This window comes from Physeter macrocephalus, chromosome 20 (assembly GCF_002837175.3).
Source record: "Physeter macrocephalus isolate SW-GA chromosome 20, ASM283717v5, whole genome shotgun sequence".
In the NCBI taxonomy this organism is placed as follows: domain Eukaryota; kingdom Metazoa; phylum Chordata; class Mammalia; order Artiodactyla; family Physeteridae; genus Physeter; species Physeter macrocephalus.
This window is the reverse complement of record NC_041233.1, coordinates 55,798,022-55,818,806: the sequence shown is the minus strand read 5'-3', so window position 1 is coordinate 55,818,806 and position 20,785 is coordinate 55,798,022. Positions and strand designations below refer to the sequence as shown.

At 42.2% G+C, this 20,785-nt stretch overlaps 1 protein-coding gene across 2 annotated transcripts in view; it reads right to left on the bottom strand.

Moving 5' to 3' along the window:
• CNNM1 (cyclin and CBS domain divalent metal cation transport mediator 1) overlaps positions 1–8,196 on the bottom strand; it is a 53,466-nt gene extending 45,270 nt beyond the window's left edge. For both annotated transcript variants that reach the window (XM_007118035.3, XM_024121489.2), the window contains exon 1: positions 6,633–8,196. In XM_007118035.3, the coding sequence (XP_007118097.2) occupies positions 6,633–8,196 (1,564 nt within the window). The remainder of the gene's footprint in view (positions 1–6,632) is intronic.
• Positions 8,197–20,785: the final 12,589 nt, after the last annotated feature.

Here is a 20,785-nt window from a genome sequence, read left to right as displayed (position 1 = left end):
AAAAAAAAAAAAAAAAAAAAAAAATAAAAAAAAAATCCCTCTGAGGATTAGAATAGGATATTTGATTTGTGGAAGAAGGCAAGACCATAGGGTTTTGTTTTTTTTTTCTGTTTAAGAATTTGATTAAGGTTTGTTATTGCATGCTATATACATATATATATATATATATATTTTTTTTTTTTTTTTTTTTTTTTTTTTTTGCGGTATGTGGGCCTCTCACTGTTGTGGCCTCTCCCGTTGCGGAGCACAGGCATGCAATATATTTTTAAAATAACAGAGTATTAAAAGTTATTATTTCAGGACAGTGGGATGATTATCTTCAGGTGATTTTCATACTTTGTTCTATATTTTTCAATTTTCTATAATGAATAAATATAGAAATTTATAAACTTTAGTATAAATTTTATAAAAGCAAAATAACCCTATCATAATTTCTCTCTTCTCCATGTTCTCATTGCATGTTAGTATTTCTATTATTGCATGTTTGCTTTAATGATTTAGGTACCAGTCTGTCTTATCCACATTCTTATATGCTGAGCTATGACTTGCGAAATGTAGCATTGTTGGAAGTTGGGGGGAAAGGTGAGTGAGCCTGCCTTCTAGCTTTATAAAGGGGAAAGCTATTCTCCCATTAGGCTGAAGGCTCTTTGGGAGCAGGGACTGTATCTCATACACCCAACTCTTAGCACAGTGCTTTGAAAAGGGCTAACTAATTGTTTCCTAAAGAAGTAAAGAAAGATAATACATAACACTTTTCTTCTAACATTTAAAATTTGACTTTGTCCTTCTGCATGGTCCAAAATGATTGGGCTGGAGATAATGAATGATTCATTTACTAGAGCTCTGCAGATCCCTTCCATTATATTAAAGTTTAACCCCTTCCAGTCATTCATTCAGTCATTCAACAAAGATTTATTGAAAACGTACTGTGTTATACCCATTGTTACGGGCTACAGCTACAAATGTAGATAAGACAGCCTCTGTCCTCCAGGTGCTCATTATATGGATGGGCAGCACTTTCCAACACATACTAATACAGCCTGTTAGTTCAATAAGAGAGATTTTGAACAATTGAGTTGGCCAGAACTGGGGTTTATAGGAGAAGTTTCGCAGAGAAGGTGGCCCCTGTGCTGACGTTAAAGGAGGGGCTAGACTAGGGATTAGTTGGGTAATGTACATTCCTGACAAAGAGGACAGCATGAGTAAAGGGACAAAGGCAAGAAATAACACAGTGTGGCTACGGAGTTCGGTGTTGCTGGAGCATAAAGCTGTGGTAGTGATGAGTGATGAATCTGCAGGGGAGGGCGGGGAGCAGGTCATGACCGCACAGCTTAGACTTAATCCTGCAGGCAGAAGTGTTTGAAGCAGGGGATGATGACACCAGGGATTATTTATTGGCACTGGAGAGGCTGGATTTGAGGGTGGAAAAAACTGGAGGAAGTAGAACTTCTCAGGAGGCATTTGCACAAATGAGTATGTAACAGATTTGTGTGTTTATATTTAATAATGAAAGCTAACATTTATTTAGCATTTATTATATGACAGTTACTAAATAAGCAGTATTATGCAATATTGTCTTAATATTTCAAACAACCCGATGAGTAAATACTATTATTACCCTTATTTTACAACTAATGAAGCAAAGAGTTAAATAACTTGCCCAAGGCCAGGATGCAACCAGAGCACTCTGGTACCAAAGCTTATGCTCTTTATTTCTATCTCATTTGTTTAATTTCTGTCTCCTGCATTAGAATAAAAGCTCCATTCAGACAGGGGCCCTATTGGTGGTGTTCTCCACTGTGCCTACACAATAGGTGTATAGTAACTATGTGCTGAATAAAATTAATGAATAACCTAAGTGGAAGAAACAGCAGACTAAGTTATTTATTGGTACAAGAAATATGCAATATTGGCAAATTTTTTGCAGACTTTGTTCCAAATATTTGGCCGACTTTGGAGATTATTACTGACTGAATATTTGTGTCCCTTCCCCTCTCCAAATTGATATGTTGAAGCCCTAACCCCCAGTGGGCCTCTAAAATTAAATGAGATAACAAGGGTGGGGCCCTAATCCAAAAGGATTGGTAGTTTTATAAGAAGAAGAGAGACCGGAGCTGTTTCTCTCTCTCTCTCTGTGCTTGTGCACTAAGGAAAGGCCACGTGAGGACACAGTGAGAAGGTAGCTAGCTGTCTGCAAGCCAGTAAGAGAGCTCTCATCAGAAACCAAATCAGCTGGAATCTTGATCTTGGACTTCTAGCCTCCAAAACAGTGGGAAAATAAATTTCTGTTGTTTAAGCCATTCAGTCTGATATTTTGTTGTGGCAGCCGGAAAAGACTAAGACAGTGATTAGTCGGATGAGGGTGGGGAGTGAAGGAGAGGTTTCTCCCTTGGTAGACTGGGGGCGCAGGTGTGCCACTAATTGGGGTAGGTAAACTGGGAAGAGGAAGATTGATTACGGTCAATGGAACAACACTAATTATCCTGTACTTAAGGTTCACCTCACTCAAACATAGAAATACAATTGAAATTAGCTATTTAAGATCACTTGTTCAATAAATATTTATTCATCCTCTAGCCATCAAGGTCACTGTGTTTGTCCTGAGTATACAAAGTAAGTAAGATTCATTCTCTGCCCTCAAGGAACTCACAGTCAGGTGGGGAGAAATATTGTTCCTTTTTGTAAAGCTAGCATGCTTGCTTTCCTTTTCCCCTACTTCTAAAGACCTGGAGCTCATAAGAAATATATATATAAAATCCCATATGGATAAGAGCTTTGGAATCACAAGACCGGGACTTGAATCTGGGCCTTGGAATATACCAGGTGAGTGATGATCTTAGGCAGTACAAGTAACGCTTCTGGTTCTTATGGTCCTCACCTATACCTGCAGAGTTGTTTTAAGAATAAGAGAGGTAAAATGCAATATGCATGTTAGCAATTATTGTAATTACAAAAAGCTACATTTCCAACCTGCAGAAACTGAAGGGTAGCAAGTCATGGGCAGCAAGTCAGAGGTGAAAGGACAGCTTTGAACCGTTTGGGTGGCAGGAGTTTTGGGATGGGAGATGGAATAAGACTGGCGTGGTGGAAAAAAGAACAGCCTTTGGGGTCCTGTGATCTGGTTCAAATCACAATTCAGTCAGTTATTAGCTGTGGAAAGTTGAGCAAGCCATGTAATCAATCTGAGCTTTAGTTTCTTCATCTGTAAAATGGAAGTAATAATACCTCCCCAGGAGGGTTGTTCTGAGTATGTAAAGGGTTTGGCCTTGTGCCTGGCAGGGCTGTTGCTCAATTAATGTTAACCGTTGTTCCTATTAAAATTACCATTTTCCTCTCCTACCTCCTAAGGGGTTTGTTTAGGTGGTTAAGTTACTTGAAGTGCAAGGAAGTGAGGGAAATGGAAGGACTATTACGACTTGCTTAAAACGTTTGTTTTAAAGGTAAAGAAAAGTAATTCAACTCAGCTTTCCTCTCCTAACCTATGATGCAAACATAACTCTTATAGAAAATGACCACCGTATTATATGGCTTGGAGCCAGAGAACACCTACCTTGATAATTATACCTTGTATTTATTCTATTCTAAGTTAATCTACCAATCATTGTTAATAAGGTTCTCTGAAGACAATGCTTCTGAAAATTTAATGTACACATGAGCCACTTGAGGGCTTGCTAAAATGCAGATTTTTATTCAGTGGATTTAGAGTGAGGCATGAAAATCTGCATTTCTAAAAAGGTCCCAAGTGAGGCCCATGCTGCTGGCTCGCGGACCACACTTTGAGGAAAGAGCAAGGCTCTACAGGGGCATGGAAATCTCTTGGGGTGGTGTAATGGCCTGCTTCTCTTTAGGGATCTACCTAACTGCAAACTAACCACTTACTGACAGAACATTAACGTGTCTTTTTTTAGACCAGATTTAGAAATTCTGCAACAGGACTCATTTCTGATCAATAGTGACTTTTTCCAGCAGCCTACTACATGCGAGGCACAGTGCAAGGTGCTGGAGATACAGAGGGTTAGTAAGACACAATTTCTGCTTCAGAAGACTGCCTTTATTCTAACACTGTCCACCCTTGTAGACTGTTAATTTTCTCAGGGCAGTCTTATTGTTTCCCCTGTTGCTTAGCACTATATAGATGCCAGTAAGTACTAAATGAATGAATGAATGAGTTCCCAGGAATTTCATTAAAAATGTTGTATGGCAGAGAAAAACAAATGCTGCATATCACTTATATGTGGAATCTACAAAATAAAACAAACTAGTGAATATAACAAAAAGAAACAGACTCACAGATATGGAGAACAAACTGGTGGTTACCAGTGGGGAGAGGGAAGGGGGAGAGGGCCCAATAGGGGTAGGGGACTAAGAGGTACAAACTACTATGTATAAAATAAGCTACAAGGATATATAGTACAACACAAGAAATATAGCCAAAATTTTACAATAACTATAAATGGAATGTAACCCTTAAAAATTGTGAATCACTAGCTTGTACACCTAAAACTTATATAATATTGTATATCAACTATACCTCAATAAAAAAAATCTTGTCTGGCAGCGTGTGACAGTGAACTCTATCTTAGCTATCACGTGTTAAGAGGTGGTTAAATTAAAAAGGGGCTGATAGGGTGAGCCTTAATCCAATATGACTGGTGTTCTTATAAGAAGAGATTCAAATACAGAGAGACTCCAGGACTGAGCACATACACACTGAGGGGCAACCATGTAAGGACACAGCAAGAAGGCAGAGCCATCTGCAAGCCAAGGAGAGTGGCTTCAGAAGAAACCAAACTGGCCAACACCTTGGTCATGGACTTTCAGCCTCCAGAACTGTGAGAAAAGAAATTTCTGTTGTTTAAGCCACTCAGTCTATGGTATTTTGTTATGGCAACCCTAGCAAACTAATATAGATTTTCACAGCTTTTATACCCAGAACCAAGACTCCCTTCTGTAGGGTACACAAAATGTAAGAAAAATGCTAAAAGTGTATGGATGAACCTCTGAATGCAATGGGAATGAGTCATGGAAGGACTGGGGGGAGACAGACAGAAGAGGGTAAGACAGTAGCCCAGACTGGGCTAAGACAGCTGCAGTATATATACATTTCCTTCCCCTTCTCATGATACCAACACAAAGCATAGGGCTGTTCTCTCTCCAAATCTGAGACTGAAAGTTGCTTTTTGACTTTTTCCCCTTTCTCAGGTTACTTTTTGATATTTAACACAATTTCACTTGTCTAAAAATACTGTGGCAGGAGGAAGACCCCAGATTTCTCTCTGTATGCAAAGTCTTTATATACAAAGAGTACCTGTGCTGATAATGAAATGAGATTGAATTTTTGACAAACAAAAAAATGTATCAAAAACACATAGTCAAATGAGATTCCTGCTAGCCACAGGGAAGCTACATTTGAAACCTGATTCTAAAGTCAGGGGATTAATTTTTTGCTTTGTTCTGTTTTCAATAAACATGCCAACTCATAAGTACAGATGAATGCCTCTTTCAAAATAGTTATTCTGAGAGGTTCTACACTTATTCTAACCATGTCACTGTTCTCAAATCATTTCTGGAATTGCTTTCAGGGTCTGTGAGATAGTTTTCTGAACACTCTCAACTGTGACTCTGGAAGGTAGATTTGATTTTCAAAAACAACCAAGGGTCCTTCTGGGTCAACTCTGGTTACTAGGGGGACCAGTCAAACTGTGTAATTTCAAGAGGATCAACCCTAAAGTGTTCAGGCTGATTTTTCTGGAGTGAATTGTTCTCAACCTCAGAAGACAGTTTCCAAAGGCAAACCCCAGAAATGGAGGAAACATGTTATAGGCATGACGTCAAGGGCAGAGGATGTGACCGCTCTGAAGGAAACCCCATTCATTTGGATATGCAGGTTTTTTAGTGATTCCCTTTACCAGAATATTTCCTCAGGTCTAGATCTACCTTACTTCATGGGACCAGAGTTCCCAGAAGTACAAGGACCTCACTGCCTTAATCAACTTTTAATCTCCAACCTGGGTACTTGATGTGTACCCAAGGCATAGTTGATGGAAAGACGAATATGGGGGAAGAATGGCTAAGGTGTCTGGGGCTTATTCTATGTGATTCAAAGGGCAGAACTAGGACCCACAGAGAAGCTCTGGAGACATAAATTTCTGCTCCTTGTAGGAAATACATTTTTAGCAGCTGGAGCTGTCCAGCAATGGAGTTTGCTCTGGAATTGGAAATGGTGAGCTTCCCACCCAGAGAGGAAGCAAAGACTGCTTGTTATGGGAACCCTTAGAGGTACCTCCTGCAATGCGGAGCTATGCAGTGCCCTCCAAGGGCTATCCCCTGAGTCCTATCTGCACAATACCCGGCAACTGGTAGGCCCTGAAAAAATACTGGAATGCAATGAATGAGGAATGCGGTGCATCCTGTGAGCCAAGTAAATGGGAAGAGGCAGGGACTCAATCAGCCTCAAGGAAGGCAGGGAGAAGTGAAATGAAAAGACCCAGGGAGCCATGAGGTAGGGCCTTGAGTTTTTGGTACCATAGGAGAGAAGCTGCTTTGGGTACCTGAAGCCTCATGTGTTTATGAGAGGGTAATCCTTTTTAAGGGGGTAGGAGTTGAGGGAGGAGATTAGACCACATGCTCACCCTTCTTAAACTCCTCCAACACCGTGTCCAGCCGGGTATCATTGAAGACGCAGTGCAGGGGCCGGTTGTAGAAGCGGGTGACCGTGAGAAGCGGCGTGCAGTCGTCGGGGTCCACGAAGGCCAAGTCCTTGACAAACAGAATGTCCACAATGTTGTGCCTCTGGTCGCCCTCGTACACGGGGATGCGAGTGTAGCCGCTGCGCAGGATCTCGGAGACAGTGGCGAAATCCAGCACAGCGTCGGAGCGCAGCATGAAGCAGTCCCCAAGAGGGGTCAGCACCTCTTCCACCACCTTGGTGCGCAGCTCCAGGGCGCCCTGGATAATGTTGAGCTCCTCTTTTACCAGGTCGCTGTAAGGATCCGCGGCCCGCAGTGTCTCCAGCAGCTTCTCGCGCGTGTAGAAGGTGCTGATCTCCTGGCGCAGCGCCCAGTCCAGCAGGCGGCTCAGCGGGTAGCACACGGGGAAAGCGGCCGCCATCAGGAGCCGGGTCAGGCACACGCTGTGAGAGGCGATGGCCAGCCCGTGCCGCGAACACACCGAGTAGGGGCAGATCTCTGCGCCCAGGAACACGGCGCCGGTGCACACGAGCGCCGGCAGCCACGGAAAGTGAGTCCCCGCGTCGCCGTAGTCTTCCCCGGTGCCCCCGACGCCCGGCGGCAGCGAGGCGTACAGCCAGCCCGCCAGGGCCGCGTTGGCTCCGGCTTGGCCCAGGAGCAGGGTGCAGAGCAGATGGGTGCCCCTGCCGCGCACGGCCTGCACTCGGCGCGCCTGCTCCTGCTCGGTGGCCGAGCCGCTGTTCCTTAGCACCCGTAACTCCACCGGGTCCAGCGAGAGCAGGCTCAGGCGCAGGCCGCTAAACAGGGCAGACAGGGCGAGCAGCAGGAGCGCTCCGAGCGCCCGCAGCCACGCGGCGGGCAGCAGGTCCCCGCCCGGGCCATAGAGCCGCGGGCGTACGCGCAGCAGGAAGCCGCCGGCGGCGCCGTGGTGGTGCCAGGCGCGCCCGTCCCAGGCGCACAGAGAGAAGAGCTTCCCGCCACCGCTCGTGCCGCCTCGCTCTGCCTCGCCCTTACGCAGTTCCCGCACCCGCACCTGGACTAGAGCTGAGCCCGCCACGCCTCCGGGGCGCAGGGGCCCCAGGACCTCCACGTCCGATGCCCAGTCGCTCTGCTCGCGGCAGCGCTGCGACCCCGGGGGGCGCGTGGGGACAGCGCTGGGCGCCGCGCCGCTCCCGCCCGGAGGCTCCTCGATAAACACGAGCCGTGGAGCCCAGTCGCCGGTGCCGTTCTCCCCTGGGGAAAGGGTGGGTGTGGGCACCTGCTCCACGGGCGCCGCGGGCCCGGGCTGGAAATAGACGCGCAGGAGGAAGCTGGTGCCTTCGGCGGCGCGCAGGGTGCCCCCCTCCAGGGACACGCGGCCTCCAGCGGTGTCCTCGGGCCGCAGGCCCAGCAGCCAGGCGGCGGCGGCCGGGGGCCGAGGGGACAGGGAAAAGAAGAGCAGGAGCACAGCGCCCCTGCTGCAGCAGTCTCGGATCCTAACACCCACCGCTGCTGCCGCAGCCGCCATCCTGCACCCGGCGCGGCTGCACGTGATACTGCAGAAAGCCTAACGCGAGCTGGAGGGAGGAGGAGCCGGAGCCGGGAACCCGGCCCCAGGCAGGTCACCACGTGTACGCACCCCTGCGCGCGTGAGCTGGAGGCGGTGGGGGTTCAGACCCTGCCCGGGCAGTGGGTCCCGGCGGGAGGCTGGAGATGGTCACGCATCAATGCACGGTGCGTGACCCCGACGCACTTGGGTACGGCAGAGTTGCAGCCTCAGGAAGGCTTGTCTTGAAGCACGGCCTCCTATTCCAGAAGTAGGGCGCCCCTCGGCGAACCCCTACCGGGCAGAATTTCCCATCTGGTCCTGCCACTTCACCATTGGCCAGGGAAATTTCCCAGCATTTCGCCTCTCCTCCTGCCTCTTGCATTCCCCCTTCTGGTCAAAAGATATTCTGGAGACGAGTCCTGAATCTGTGTTTGGTCTCAACTCCATCTGACCTTTCATGTGTTAATAATTTACAAATTACTTAGGTTAAATTCCTTGTTAAGATCCAAATATCCATTAATAAGAAACTGTTGAATTATGATACCACTGTGTGATGGAATACTATGCAGCAGAAAAAAATAATGATGTGGATCCATGCGTTTGTGATATGGAAGTATCTCCAAAGTAATAGCTGCAAAATATCAAGGTGCAGAACAGTGTGTATAATATGCTACTGTTTGTATTAAAAGTATGTCAGTATAAATGTATATGTACATATATACATATATAAAATATTAGATTTAATATGCAGAGGATACACAAGAAATTTGTAATAGTGTTCACCTCTGGGGAGCAGGCCTATTGTACAATGCCCAAAGCAGGAAATTGGCATTGGTATAATGTGTGTGTATAGTTTTGTCTCATTTTACTACATGTATAGATTTATATAATCATTGCTGAAATCAAAATGCAGAACTATTCTATCACCATAAAGAGCTAGGAGGGAGACATTTTACTGAATTCCTTGTATTGTTTGAACTTACCATGGGCCTGTTACTTTATTTTTACTTTTATGCCTTTATTTAAGAAATTTATACAGTAAAATTCACTTCCTGGCATACTATGAGTTTTGACAAATATTCATGTAACTATCACAATCCAAAATAGTGCCATCATTCTCCAATATTCCCTCTTTCTGTCTCTTTGTGGCCAGCTCTCCCCCCATTTCATCCTCTGGCAGCTATTGATTTGTTCTCTCCTATAGTTTTCCTTTTCCAGAATGTCGTATTAATGGAATAATACAATATGCAAACTTTTGGCTCTAGCTTCCCTTACTTAAGCTAGCAATATGCATTTGACAGTCATCCATGTTGTGTTTATCAATAGTTCATTCCTTTTTATGGCTGGGTAGTATTCTACTACATGGATATATCACAGTTTATCCATTTACCAGTTAAAGAATTTTTGAGTTATTTCCAGTTTTTGGCAATTATGAATAAAGCTGCTATAAATGTTTGTGTGCAGGTTTTTGTGTGAACATATATTTTCATTTCTCTTGGGTAAATTTACCACAGGTCTGTATTACTTTTAAAAATAATTTTATTTTATTTATTTATTTTTATTTTTTGGCTGCGCCGCATGTGGGATGTGGCATGTGGGACCTTAGTTCCCCGACCAGGGATGGAACCTGTGCCGCCTGCCTTGGAAGCGCAGAGTCTTAACCACTGGACCGCCAGGGAAGTCCCTATATTATTTTTTTAAATATAAAAATAACAATAATTAGGCATACTACCTTTGACATCTCTAATTTTTAAAAAAATCATATGTGAAATCTTATTTTTCATAGAACTCCAAAGATATTGACTGAGAAAGACTTGCAAAGGATAAAGCTCAATACAAATGGTCCCAGCTAAAAGTTACCTTCTTTTCATAACAAACTCTTATCATCCAGAGTGGAAATAGCCCCTTCCTAGTTTGAGACTAAACAGGCCTTAGTGGGTTGCTGCTCACATAGGCTGCCTTTCACACTTTCTGACGGGAGTGTGAAACAAACCTGCCACTGCCTTAAAATACACCAGATCTTGTGCACTACAAGCTGCCTCTTGCATGGGCTGCTTAAGAGGCGGAAGGAAGGTTTAATCTAGAGAGGGAACATTGAGGCATTTATTGGAAATGTAGGGGAAAGAGCGAAGAGGTGTCAGGCATGTGATTGTTTCTGCTAAGTATTGGCAAAAAAATATTCTCACTTTTGTCCTGACACTTAGATCTCTCTCCTCTCCCAGCCTAAGCTCCTCAGCACAAAGGTACCTGTTATCCTAAGGGTTCTCCCACCTCTTTTTGGTCACAGGACTTAATCATCCTTTATCAAGGATGATAAAGGATCTTTATCAACCTAACACCTTTATCAAGCTTTAGAGTTACAAAGGGATATGAAATCTATTGTTTCATACACACACAGAGCCCTGTGAAGTAGATATAATAATAACCATTTTACAGATCAGGTGAAATGACTGGTAAAACTTCTTTGGACTCTAGGTTGATGCTCCCTCACTCCACAGGGTTGATCTCTACCAAAACAGAAGCTTTCAAAAATATTCAGCTAGGAATTTAAAAACCTAAATTTCTGATATAAAGTATTACATTCCCATTGAAAATAAAGTTTTAATGCAGAAAAGCTTACATAAAAATAAACTATAATGCCACCAACCAGAGATAAACACTGTTAATATTTTGACACATTTCCTTTTTTATCTTCTACATAGATAACTGAGAAACACACACACACATATATAATTGAATACATATTATGCATACAAGTTTAGTCTGCTTCTGTCACGTAACATATCAAGAACATTTTACCTAATGTAATAAAAATTCTTTCATAAACATAATTTTTAATGACTGATGCTGTTACATTATTGGGTATATTATATTGACAGAGAGAGAACTGTACGAATGATATCATTTCTAGTTACACCAGCTCTATTATTAACAATGTTAGGCTTTCAACTCACTTTTCTGGACCCACTTCCTTATCTGTGAAATGAAAGACAGTTTTAAGGTCCCTACCCTTTCATGAGACAGTGAGTAAGGACTAATGTACACCAGGTGAAGATAATCTAGAGAGACTAAGTACTTTTCCTTTTCTGAACAGGAGGTTCTGGAAGAGTACTGGGTTTCCAAAGCTCTACTGTAGCTGAAAGGATTCCTGGGGACAGGTTCAGGCAGTGTGATTCTACTAAGGAAGAGCTGCCAAAAACAGCTCCCCAGAATCTGAATGTTGACTATCTTCCTAGCTTACAAAATGAGCAACTCCTCACTTCCCAGAGAGATGAAGGAAATGACACTTGCCTTTAATCTCATGACTCTGCTATTTCAGAATGTATGTATTTAAATGCTTTTGTTTATTTCATTACCTGTTCATTCATCAATAAATACTTGTTAGTCAACAAAGGGCCAGGCCCTGTGCTAGATGCGGTACATAGACAGATACCATCCTTGCCATCACTGAGTTTAGATTCCACTGAGGACGACAGACGTGAACCAGAAACTGCTTACCTATCTAATTAATTAATTACTCCCATGAAAGAGATGTCAAAGTGCCATGCAAGTATATAACCTGAGGACAAAGAGGAAGGTCTGGGCAGACTATACCCAAAATGAAATGAAATGAAAATGGAAGAATTTATACATTAGGAAGAACATGAAAAATATATTTTGTGCCTTCTATTCTTTTTTGTAATACTTTAAAATCTATGACAATGTATTAATAATATCCCTAATAATATAACCTGTTGACATTTATCAAGTGCTTACCATATGCCAAGTATATTATCCCTTTTAATCCTCACAATAGATGAGAAAACTGAGGCTCACAATGGGTAACTTTGTGAAAGTCACATTGCTGGTGGGTAGTGGAGCCCAGTTGGATACACAGTCTGAATCCAGAGACTATAGTTTAAAAAGTTAAGAAAATAATGCCAGCTAACCCTTACATAAGGTTTACTATGTATTAGGCATAAATCAACTCATTTAATTCTCTTAAGAACTTTTGGAAGTAGGTGTTATTATTATTTTCACTTTATATGAGGAAGCTAAGCTACAGAGAGATTAAGTACCATGGTGGCCAAGATCATGCAACCAGTGGCAGAAGCACTGCCACTACACCACACAATTTTACATGATACTGTACTATAGCTACCTGTCATATTTTTGCCCATTTACATATATCATCTTACATAGTTGCACATATAATATTCCTAAAACTGTTGTATTCTATTTCTTTTCATTCATCATTACAGCATGGTTTCCCTCATTAAAACTATTTGTGAACATGTTTTTCCTTTTTTTCTCCCCACCCCCATACTCTGTTGTTATTGTTGTTTATTTGTTGGTTTTATCACAGGCACAAAGGATTGAGTTAATCATCTTCCTTAGTTCATGGGCTTTGAAAAGGCCTCCTCCACTCCATCCTAATCCCAATCCCATCCCCTCCCCTTTCAGGCAGCCATTCCAACTTTTTGATATGTCCTTAAAACAAGTATACAATATTGGTTTGTGTGTATTTTTTCTTTTATTGCAACATGATTCACATACCATAAAATTCACCCTTTAAGCTATACATTTCAGTGGTTTTTAGTATATTCATAAAGTTGTGCAGCCGTCATCACTTCCTAATTCTAGAATATTTTCAGCCACCCCCAAGAGAGACCCTTACCCATTAGCATGCTTCTCTTCCCCTGACCCAGCCTTTAGCAACCACTGATCTACTTTGTCTGTGCTTTTAATTTTCACTTGTTCTGTTTATCACATTTTCACTCAACACTATGCTTGTAAAATCTGTCCATGTTGCTGAATGTACGCCTGGTTTGATGTTTCTAAATGCTGGGTGGTCTTCCACAGTGGATAGCCATAACATTAATTTCATCCATTTCCTTAGAGATGGGCACTTAGATTGCCATCAACTTCCCACTACCACCAACAAAGCCACAGTGACATCCTTACCATTCCCTACTGGACCAGTGGGGGATTCCTCTGGGATGTACCCACTGTGGGACTGTTGGGTCATAGTGTATACATATACTTAATTTCACTCAGTACAGCCAGATTACTCTCCACCAATAGTGCCTGAAGTTTCCTGTTTTCCTGCATCTTAGCCTACACTTAGTATTATTCACTTTCCAGATTTGGCCAAGCTAATGGGCATGAAGTGCTATCTCATTAAAAAAATTGGAATGTCTCTGATTTCTAACAACTTTGAGCATGTCTTTATATATTTGTTAGCCTTTCGGGTGTGAAATTGCATGGAAAGGGCTAAAGTTTGGAGCTGGCATTAAAAGTACATCTGCTCTTTTATAGGACATATATTCAACAGTGCTTCATATCTGAAAACGCTGACCCATGCTTTACTCAGCTTGAAGCCCTGGACCAACTCAGACAGAAGCATGGAGATTGAGCTTCCTGATAGAGCAAGGGTAAGACAGCCTCGACTTGTTAATGTCTACAATAAACAGTTATTTGTGGGGACTTCCCTGGTGGCGCAGTGGTTAAGAATCCACTTGCCAATGCAGGGGACACGGGTTCGAGCCCTGGTCCGGGAAGATCCCACATGCCGTGGAGCAACTAAGCCCGCGCGCCACAACTACCGAGCCTGTGCTCTAGAGCCCGCAAGCCACAACTACTGAGCCCGCGTGCCACAACTACTGAAGCCCACGTGCCTATAGCTCGTGCTCCGTAACAAGAGAAGCCACCACAATGAGAAGCCCGCGTGCCACAACGAAGAGTAGCCCCTGCTCACCGCAACTAGAGAAAGCCCACTCACAGCAACGAAGACTCAACGCAGCCAAATATAAATAAATTAATTTAAAAAATATATTAAAAAAGCCTACACAAAACAGTTAATCGTGTGCACAGCATTTCTCAGATATAGGCATTTCTATCAGTTAACAAGAGAAGCCCCTGCCCAGGGCAGGGAGAGTTTTTTTCCCCAAAAAAGGTCAAGAGCTTTTTAGGGGAATGATTACTCTCTAGCATCTGGGCAGGCAGAAGCTCAGTCCCACTTTGGTCACGAACTAATCAGTTCATTCAACACCTGAATCAAGAAATCCAGTGGGGGGTACCAGCCTGGGTCACAAAGAGTTGAAAGCGGGGGCAATAACCTCTAGTCAAACAGAAAAAAAAAAAAACCATTGAAGATGTTTTCTTTACTGAGAGGGGGTGGGAATTGAAAGCTATTAATATGTGATTGGCTTGCGTATTGTTTTCCGGGATAATTTGGTTCTCAAATGGGCAGGAGAGAAAGTCAGTCTTATTAAGACAGTCTTTAAGTCAGGCAAACATTAATTTTTTTCTTTGTAGATCAATGATTCTCAAATTTTTTATGCATAAAAATCACTTGGGAGTTTTTGTTTTTTTTTTTAACAGATTCTAGAAGGATACACAGGAAACTGCTAACAGTGGTTGCCTCTCTGAAGAGAAACTGGTAGTTAGGCAACAGGGATAGAAGAGAGACTTTTCCCTTTTGATTTTTTAATTTTGTACCATTAACATACATTTCCTATTCAAAAACAATTTACATTTAATTTTAAAATGCACATTCCTATCTCTGTTTCGATTCTGTGGATCTGGAATAGGACCCAAGAATCTGCATTTTAACAAGCATCTCATGTGGTTCCAATGCAGCTGACTGTTGGTTCACTTTTTGAGAAACAATGATATAAAAGAGTGGTTTTTAAACTTTTTTGGATTTACACACCCCTATGAATTTCTAATGAAAGCTACATGCCTCTCCCTAGAAAACTGCACATGTACTCAAGGACACAATAATGTGAATATGTTGTGAATACAATTGCAGGCATTCATGCCATCCAGTGGCATTGTGCCCATCCATGATCCTTACGTTAGGGACCCCTGATATAGAGATTTTGTTCTATATAATGGCAAGGAGTTTGTTTGCTTTTTTTTTTAAGAGAGGGAAATTCATAGAATTGAGAAGATTTTTAAGGGGGTGAATGCGTGTGTGCATGTATGTGTGGGTGCATGTGTGTAAGAAAAGAGCAGAGGCAATTTCCACTTTTGATGACGGGGTTCCTTCTCCATTTCTAGAACCAGTTCCTAATTAATAAAGGAACAGAAGATGGATCCCTCAACAATTCCCTTCCAGCTACATCCTGTCCACAAATATGCTAATGAAATTTGCAGATGACCCCGAAAGAGGATACGCTCCAAACACCAAGAACGCCAAAGAAATTACATAAAACATTAGCAATATGGCAAAGAGAATGACACTCAACCTGGAAAAATTTCAAGTTGAGGCATCTGGGGAAAAGTAATTGGAAAGAAAATTTTTCATGGGGAGGGCAACACCTGGAAAATAGTAATGTCTGTAAGAGGCCCAAGGGTGATGCTAAATGGCAAATTAGATACATGTCTGTTGTATAATATTGTGAGAAAAATATAACACTGACCTTTTGTCACAAAGCACGGAGATAATGGCTCTTTCTGTTTGGCCCTAGTAAGATAGCACCTGGGATGCTGTTTTTGGTTTTGGACACTTCATTAGTGGAAAATTATGGATTAGCATTTGGGAATTTGGAGGCAAGAAACAAGAAACAATTAAGAGCATACATTTGACACGATTCACCCATTCAAACAACAGCACAGAGTGAAAGAGGAAAAATGAAACTCCTCATTTAAATCGTGTTGCTGAGAAATCAAAGAAATCAAAAGTCTCTTCATTTCAACTTCAGCATAGAACCACTGATTGTTGGAGCTGCGAGGGACTTTGGAGATGAATTTTGCTAAACTTTAATTAAGTTCCTTTAATTAAGTGTCCTTTCATTTCAGCTTAGAGAAACCACTTTAGCAATTCTTGCAAGGAAGGTCAGTGGTGATCAATTCCCTTAGCTTTTGTTTGTCTGGGAAGAGATCCATATGTACATAACAGAAATCTGATTATATCAATCCTCTGCTTCCAATGGCTCTCTATTGCTTATGACATGGCTTATCAAAATCCTTCATGAACTGCCTTCTCTCTGCTTCATCACCCTGCTTCTCAAGGGTGGTAAGTGGCAGAGCTGGGATTTGAACTCATGTAATTGACTTTCAGAGCCAATATTCTTAACTGCTTGCTTGCATTGTCCCAGCAGTCAGCCATATTGAATGTCCTTCATTGTCTCCCATGAACTATGCTTTTTCATGTCTTTAGGCTTTGCTACATGCTGTAGCTTATGCCTGGACTTTTCTCTGTCCACTCTTTTGGCTTGGAAAACCCCTCCATATTTATCTTTCAGATCTTAGCTTTGAAGTTTCTTTAAGAAGCTTTACGTGATTTCCCAAGTCTGAGTCAGAAGCCCCTGCCCTATAGTCCTATAAATTCTTTTTCTTCCCCGACATATAACTTATTTGTTGTATTATAATTGCCAGTTTATTTACTTACCTCTTTGACAAGAATTTGAATTCTGTGATTTCAAGAACTGTGATTATTTTACACATCATTATATCCCCAGTGCATACAGTAGGCACTGGTAACATATTTGTTGTATAAACGAACAGAAGATTCCATTCTGCAAGTTTTAGAGCTTAATACCGGGGGTTGGGAAGAGAATACTGTAGTCATCTTCCTGTTTGGATCGCTTGCGGGGGCGATTCAAAGCACAACCTAAAAAGAACTCAAAGGCAGCGGAGTTGCTCAGGAGAGATAGAAAAAGAGGGACCTGGGATGAGTGGAACCTGGTGCTGCTTTGCTTCTATTGTTTTCCTCTCAACGGCCCTTCTTTGCAGGTGTATCAAACCTATTTTGGCTGGGTGGGGCCAGGTGCTTCCTCACAGCCGGGAACATCTCGCGGTGCCTCATCCCGCGAGAGCGGCGCGGAGCCGCCTCATATCCTCGAAGGCTTCCGCGCTGCGTCATTGAAAGTTCAGGAACTTTCCGTGGGTCGTCGAATGTGCAGTGACCTCCTAACACATGTTCCGTGTCTGCTTGACTTTCTGTGGGGCCCGGAACACGGAACTGGAACCGACGAAGCCTGCGGAAGAATGGTGGTCTCCTGACTGGAGCCCCCTGCGGAGAAGAACCTCCGCGAGTGAGGAAGAGCCGGTAGAGCCTAGCGGGCGTTGCCGGGAATGGCCACCCCAGGCCCGATGCGGGCCTGTGCCCTCTGACAGGCGGAGGAGGAAAGGGAAAGACGGTGTTGGGGAGCGAAAAAAGAGGGACCCAGGAGGGGAATATTTTTCTCGGTCAGCAGTGGGGAAGAGTCCCAGGGTCGGTGGACAGAGGAGGCCACCGAGTCGACACACACGACCCTGGGCTGCGGAACCCTGGGCTGAGGTCGGAGAGCAGCAGGCGGCGGCTCAGAAGACAGGTGAGCAGCACCCCCTTTTGAGGACTTCTGGAGGAGCTAACGTAGGAGGGGGTATCCTGAGAAAATATGGACTTCCTTCTAGTGAAGGGGTAACTGAGAGCACAATATTTGGGGTATGGCCTTGAGGGGATTAGATTTAGGCTCACTGTACTGGAAGACCATGGAAAATACTGGTTGTATTTGGACTTAGACATGATGCAGTCGGGTGACCCTTTATGGGACTGAGCGGGTGGGACTCAGCTGAAGAAACTACTTGTTATAAAATGTAAATATAAAATCACTATAGACATAACTCCAGCACTGGCTGCGAATCTCCAAGCTTATTTGCTCAGTCTGAGTCCAGAGATGTAGCTGTATTTATTTCTTACTCGCCCTCATTTTATTCTGTCCCCCTTCCTTTCTTCCCTTCCTCACTTTTCACTCCTCCTCTTGCTTCGTCTCCTTATCACTGCCTCCTTCCTTCCATCAAACCAGGAGTCCTTAACCTTAGAATTATGGTGGTCCGCGAACCACAATGGAAAGAAAATCATATTTGTTTAACATCTAAATAAAAATTTGCGTCTTCATCACTTATGAAAGTGATCGTAAACCACAGGGATATTAGCAGTACCCATGACTCATCAATAGAAATCAGGTGGTTTTGACAGTACCTGTACCTTTGCCACCAATCACAGATGTCATTCACATTGTGGTATGTAGAACTAGTTTTGCTTATTGCTATAAAATTATGAGTTATTTGATTGCTACCTGATCTTTTATTCAGTGCATTAACACTGAAGCATACTATATCATTAACTTAAAAAAATATTTTGACAACTATAGTACAATATAATTTATTTCTTTTGCATACTTCTTATCCATTCCTGATTTTGCTATGGTGCATAGAAGGAAAACTGATGCTGATCTTGAGAAAGTGAATGACCCAAATCACTGGGCCACAAATCTTTTTCCAATTTAGGTGGTTTCTGGTTCTTTCTTTCAACAAAATAGAAGGAGGACCTAATGTAGTTGTTAACTGATAGATAATTAAAAGTAATATTTAGAAATAGGTCAGTGTAGGATTTTTGGCAAATAACTCTGGAGACCAAAGAATTATGTGCTGTTACCGTAGCAAAATGATTATTCCTAATTATTTATGTAAACAAGCTTTCTCAGAATTTATATTTAAAAATAAATAAATATAGGAAAGTGATTTATTTTGTACATCTACTATTACTGTCAGTAAAAGCATGGATCCATAAAATAAAAGCCACATTCCTCTCACTAAGAGATATGATGTGAATACAATTTTTATTATGTTTAATATTTATATAAATTTTATTATGTTTACGCTGTTTTGCTCAGTTGGGTGCTAATACTAATTATAATGACAGTGCAATTAAGAAGAAATTTTTTAATAGTCTGAGCCTCCAGAACTATGAGAGGATAAGTTTATTTTGTTTTAAGCCAGCAAAGCTATGATAATTTGTTACAGCAGCCAGAGGAAATTAATAATAGGGTTTATAGGGTATGCACTTGTTCAGTTTTAGTAGATACTGCCAAATAGTTTTCCAGAGTGGTTGTACCAATTTACACTCCCAGTAGCAGTGTATGAAAGTTCTGGTCGCTCTATATCAAGGGTTGGGGGTTAGATATTGAAGAACCAGATAGTATTTTAGGCTTTGTGGGCTGTATGGATTTGTGGCAGTTACTCAGCTCTGCTATCGTAGCATGAAAGAAGCCATAGACAGTGAATAAATGAATGAGCAGGGCTGCATTCCTATGAAACTTTATTTACAAATAAGGTGGTGGTGGGTCTTATTTTGCTGACCCTTGCTGTGTGTCTTCTCCAGCACTGTAATTTCTGTCCTTTTCATTTTATCCATTCTTGTAGTGTGTAGTGGTATCTCATTATGGTTTTAAATCACACATCTCTGATGACATGAGGTTGAGCATCTTTTCAGGTGTTGACCACTTAGATATACTCTTTTGTGAAGGGTCTGTTCAAGTGTTTTGCTAATTTTTAAAATACAGTAAGTCCCCTACATATGAACCTTCAAGATGCGAACTTCCAAAGATGTGAACGTGCCTGCCAGCCCCTGTATGCCAGCTGTTGTACTGCACTATTGTACTTTTCAAGGTACTGTACTGTAAGATTAAAAGTGTTTTATATTTTGTGTTTGGTTTTATGGACAAATTATTTGTGTGAAAAGTATTATAAACCTATTACAGTACAGTACTGTATAGCCAGTTGTGTTAGTTGGGTACCTAGGCTAACTTTGTTGGACTTAAATTGGCCTTAGGAATGCGCTGTCAGAACGGAAGTTGTTTGTATGAAGGGGACTTACCGTACTGGTATGAAGTGTAATCCACATACTATCAAATTCGTCCTTTTAAAACTATACAAGTCAGTGGTCATAAGTATATTCACAGAGGTGTGTTACCATCACCACTACCTAATTTCACAGCATATTCATCACTCCCCCACAAAAGAAAACCCCATGACAATTAACAATTACTCTCCATTCCTTCTACTCCTAGCGCCTGGAAACCACTAGTCTACTTCCTGTCTCTATGAATTTGCTTATCTTGGACATTTCATATAAGTGGAATCATAGAATATGTGATCTTTTGTGGCTGGCTTCTTTCACTTAGCATAATGTTTTCAAAGTTCATCCATGTTGTAACATGATCAGTACTTCATTCCTTTTTTTTTTGTTTAACAATTTCATTGGAGTATAATTGCTTTACATTGTTGTGTTAGTTTCTACTGTATAACAAAGTGAATCAGCAATACGTACACATATATCCCCATATCCCCTCCCCCTTGCATCTCCCTCCCACCCCCACCCTCTCTATCCCTCCCCTCTAGGTGGTCACAAAGCACCGAGCTGATCTCCCTGTGCTATGCAGCTTCTTCCCACTAGCTATCTGTTTTACATTTGGTAGTATATATAAGTCCATGCCACTCTCTCTTCATTCCAGCTTGTCCTTCCCCCTCCCCATGTCCTTAAGTTCATTCTCTATGTCTGCGTCTTTATTCCTGTTCTGCCCCTAGGTTCTTCAGAACAGTTTTTAATTTTTTTAGATTCCATATGTATGTGTTAGCATATGGTATTTGTTTTTATCTTTCTGACTTACTTCACTCTGTATGACAGTCTCTAGGTCCATCCACCTCACTACAAATAACTCAGTTTCGTTTCTTTTTATGGCTGAGTAATATTCCATTGTATATATGTGCCACATCTTCTTCATTCATCTGTCGATGGACACTTAGGTTGGTTCCA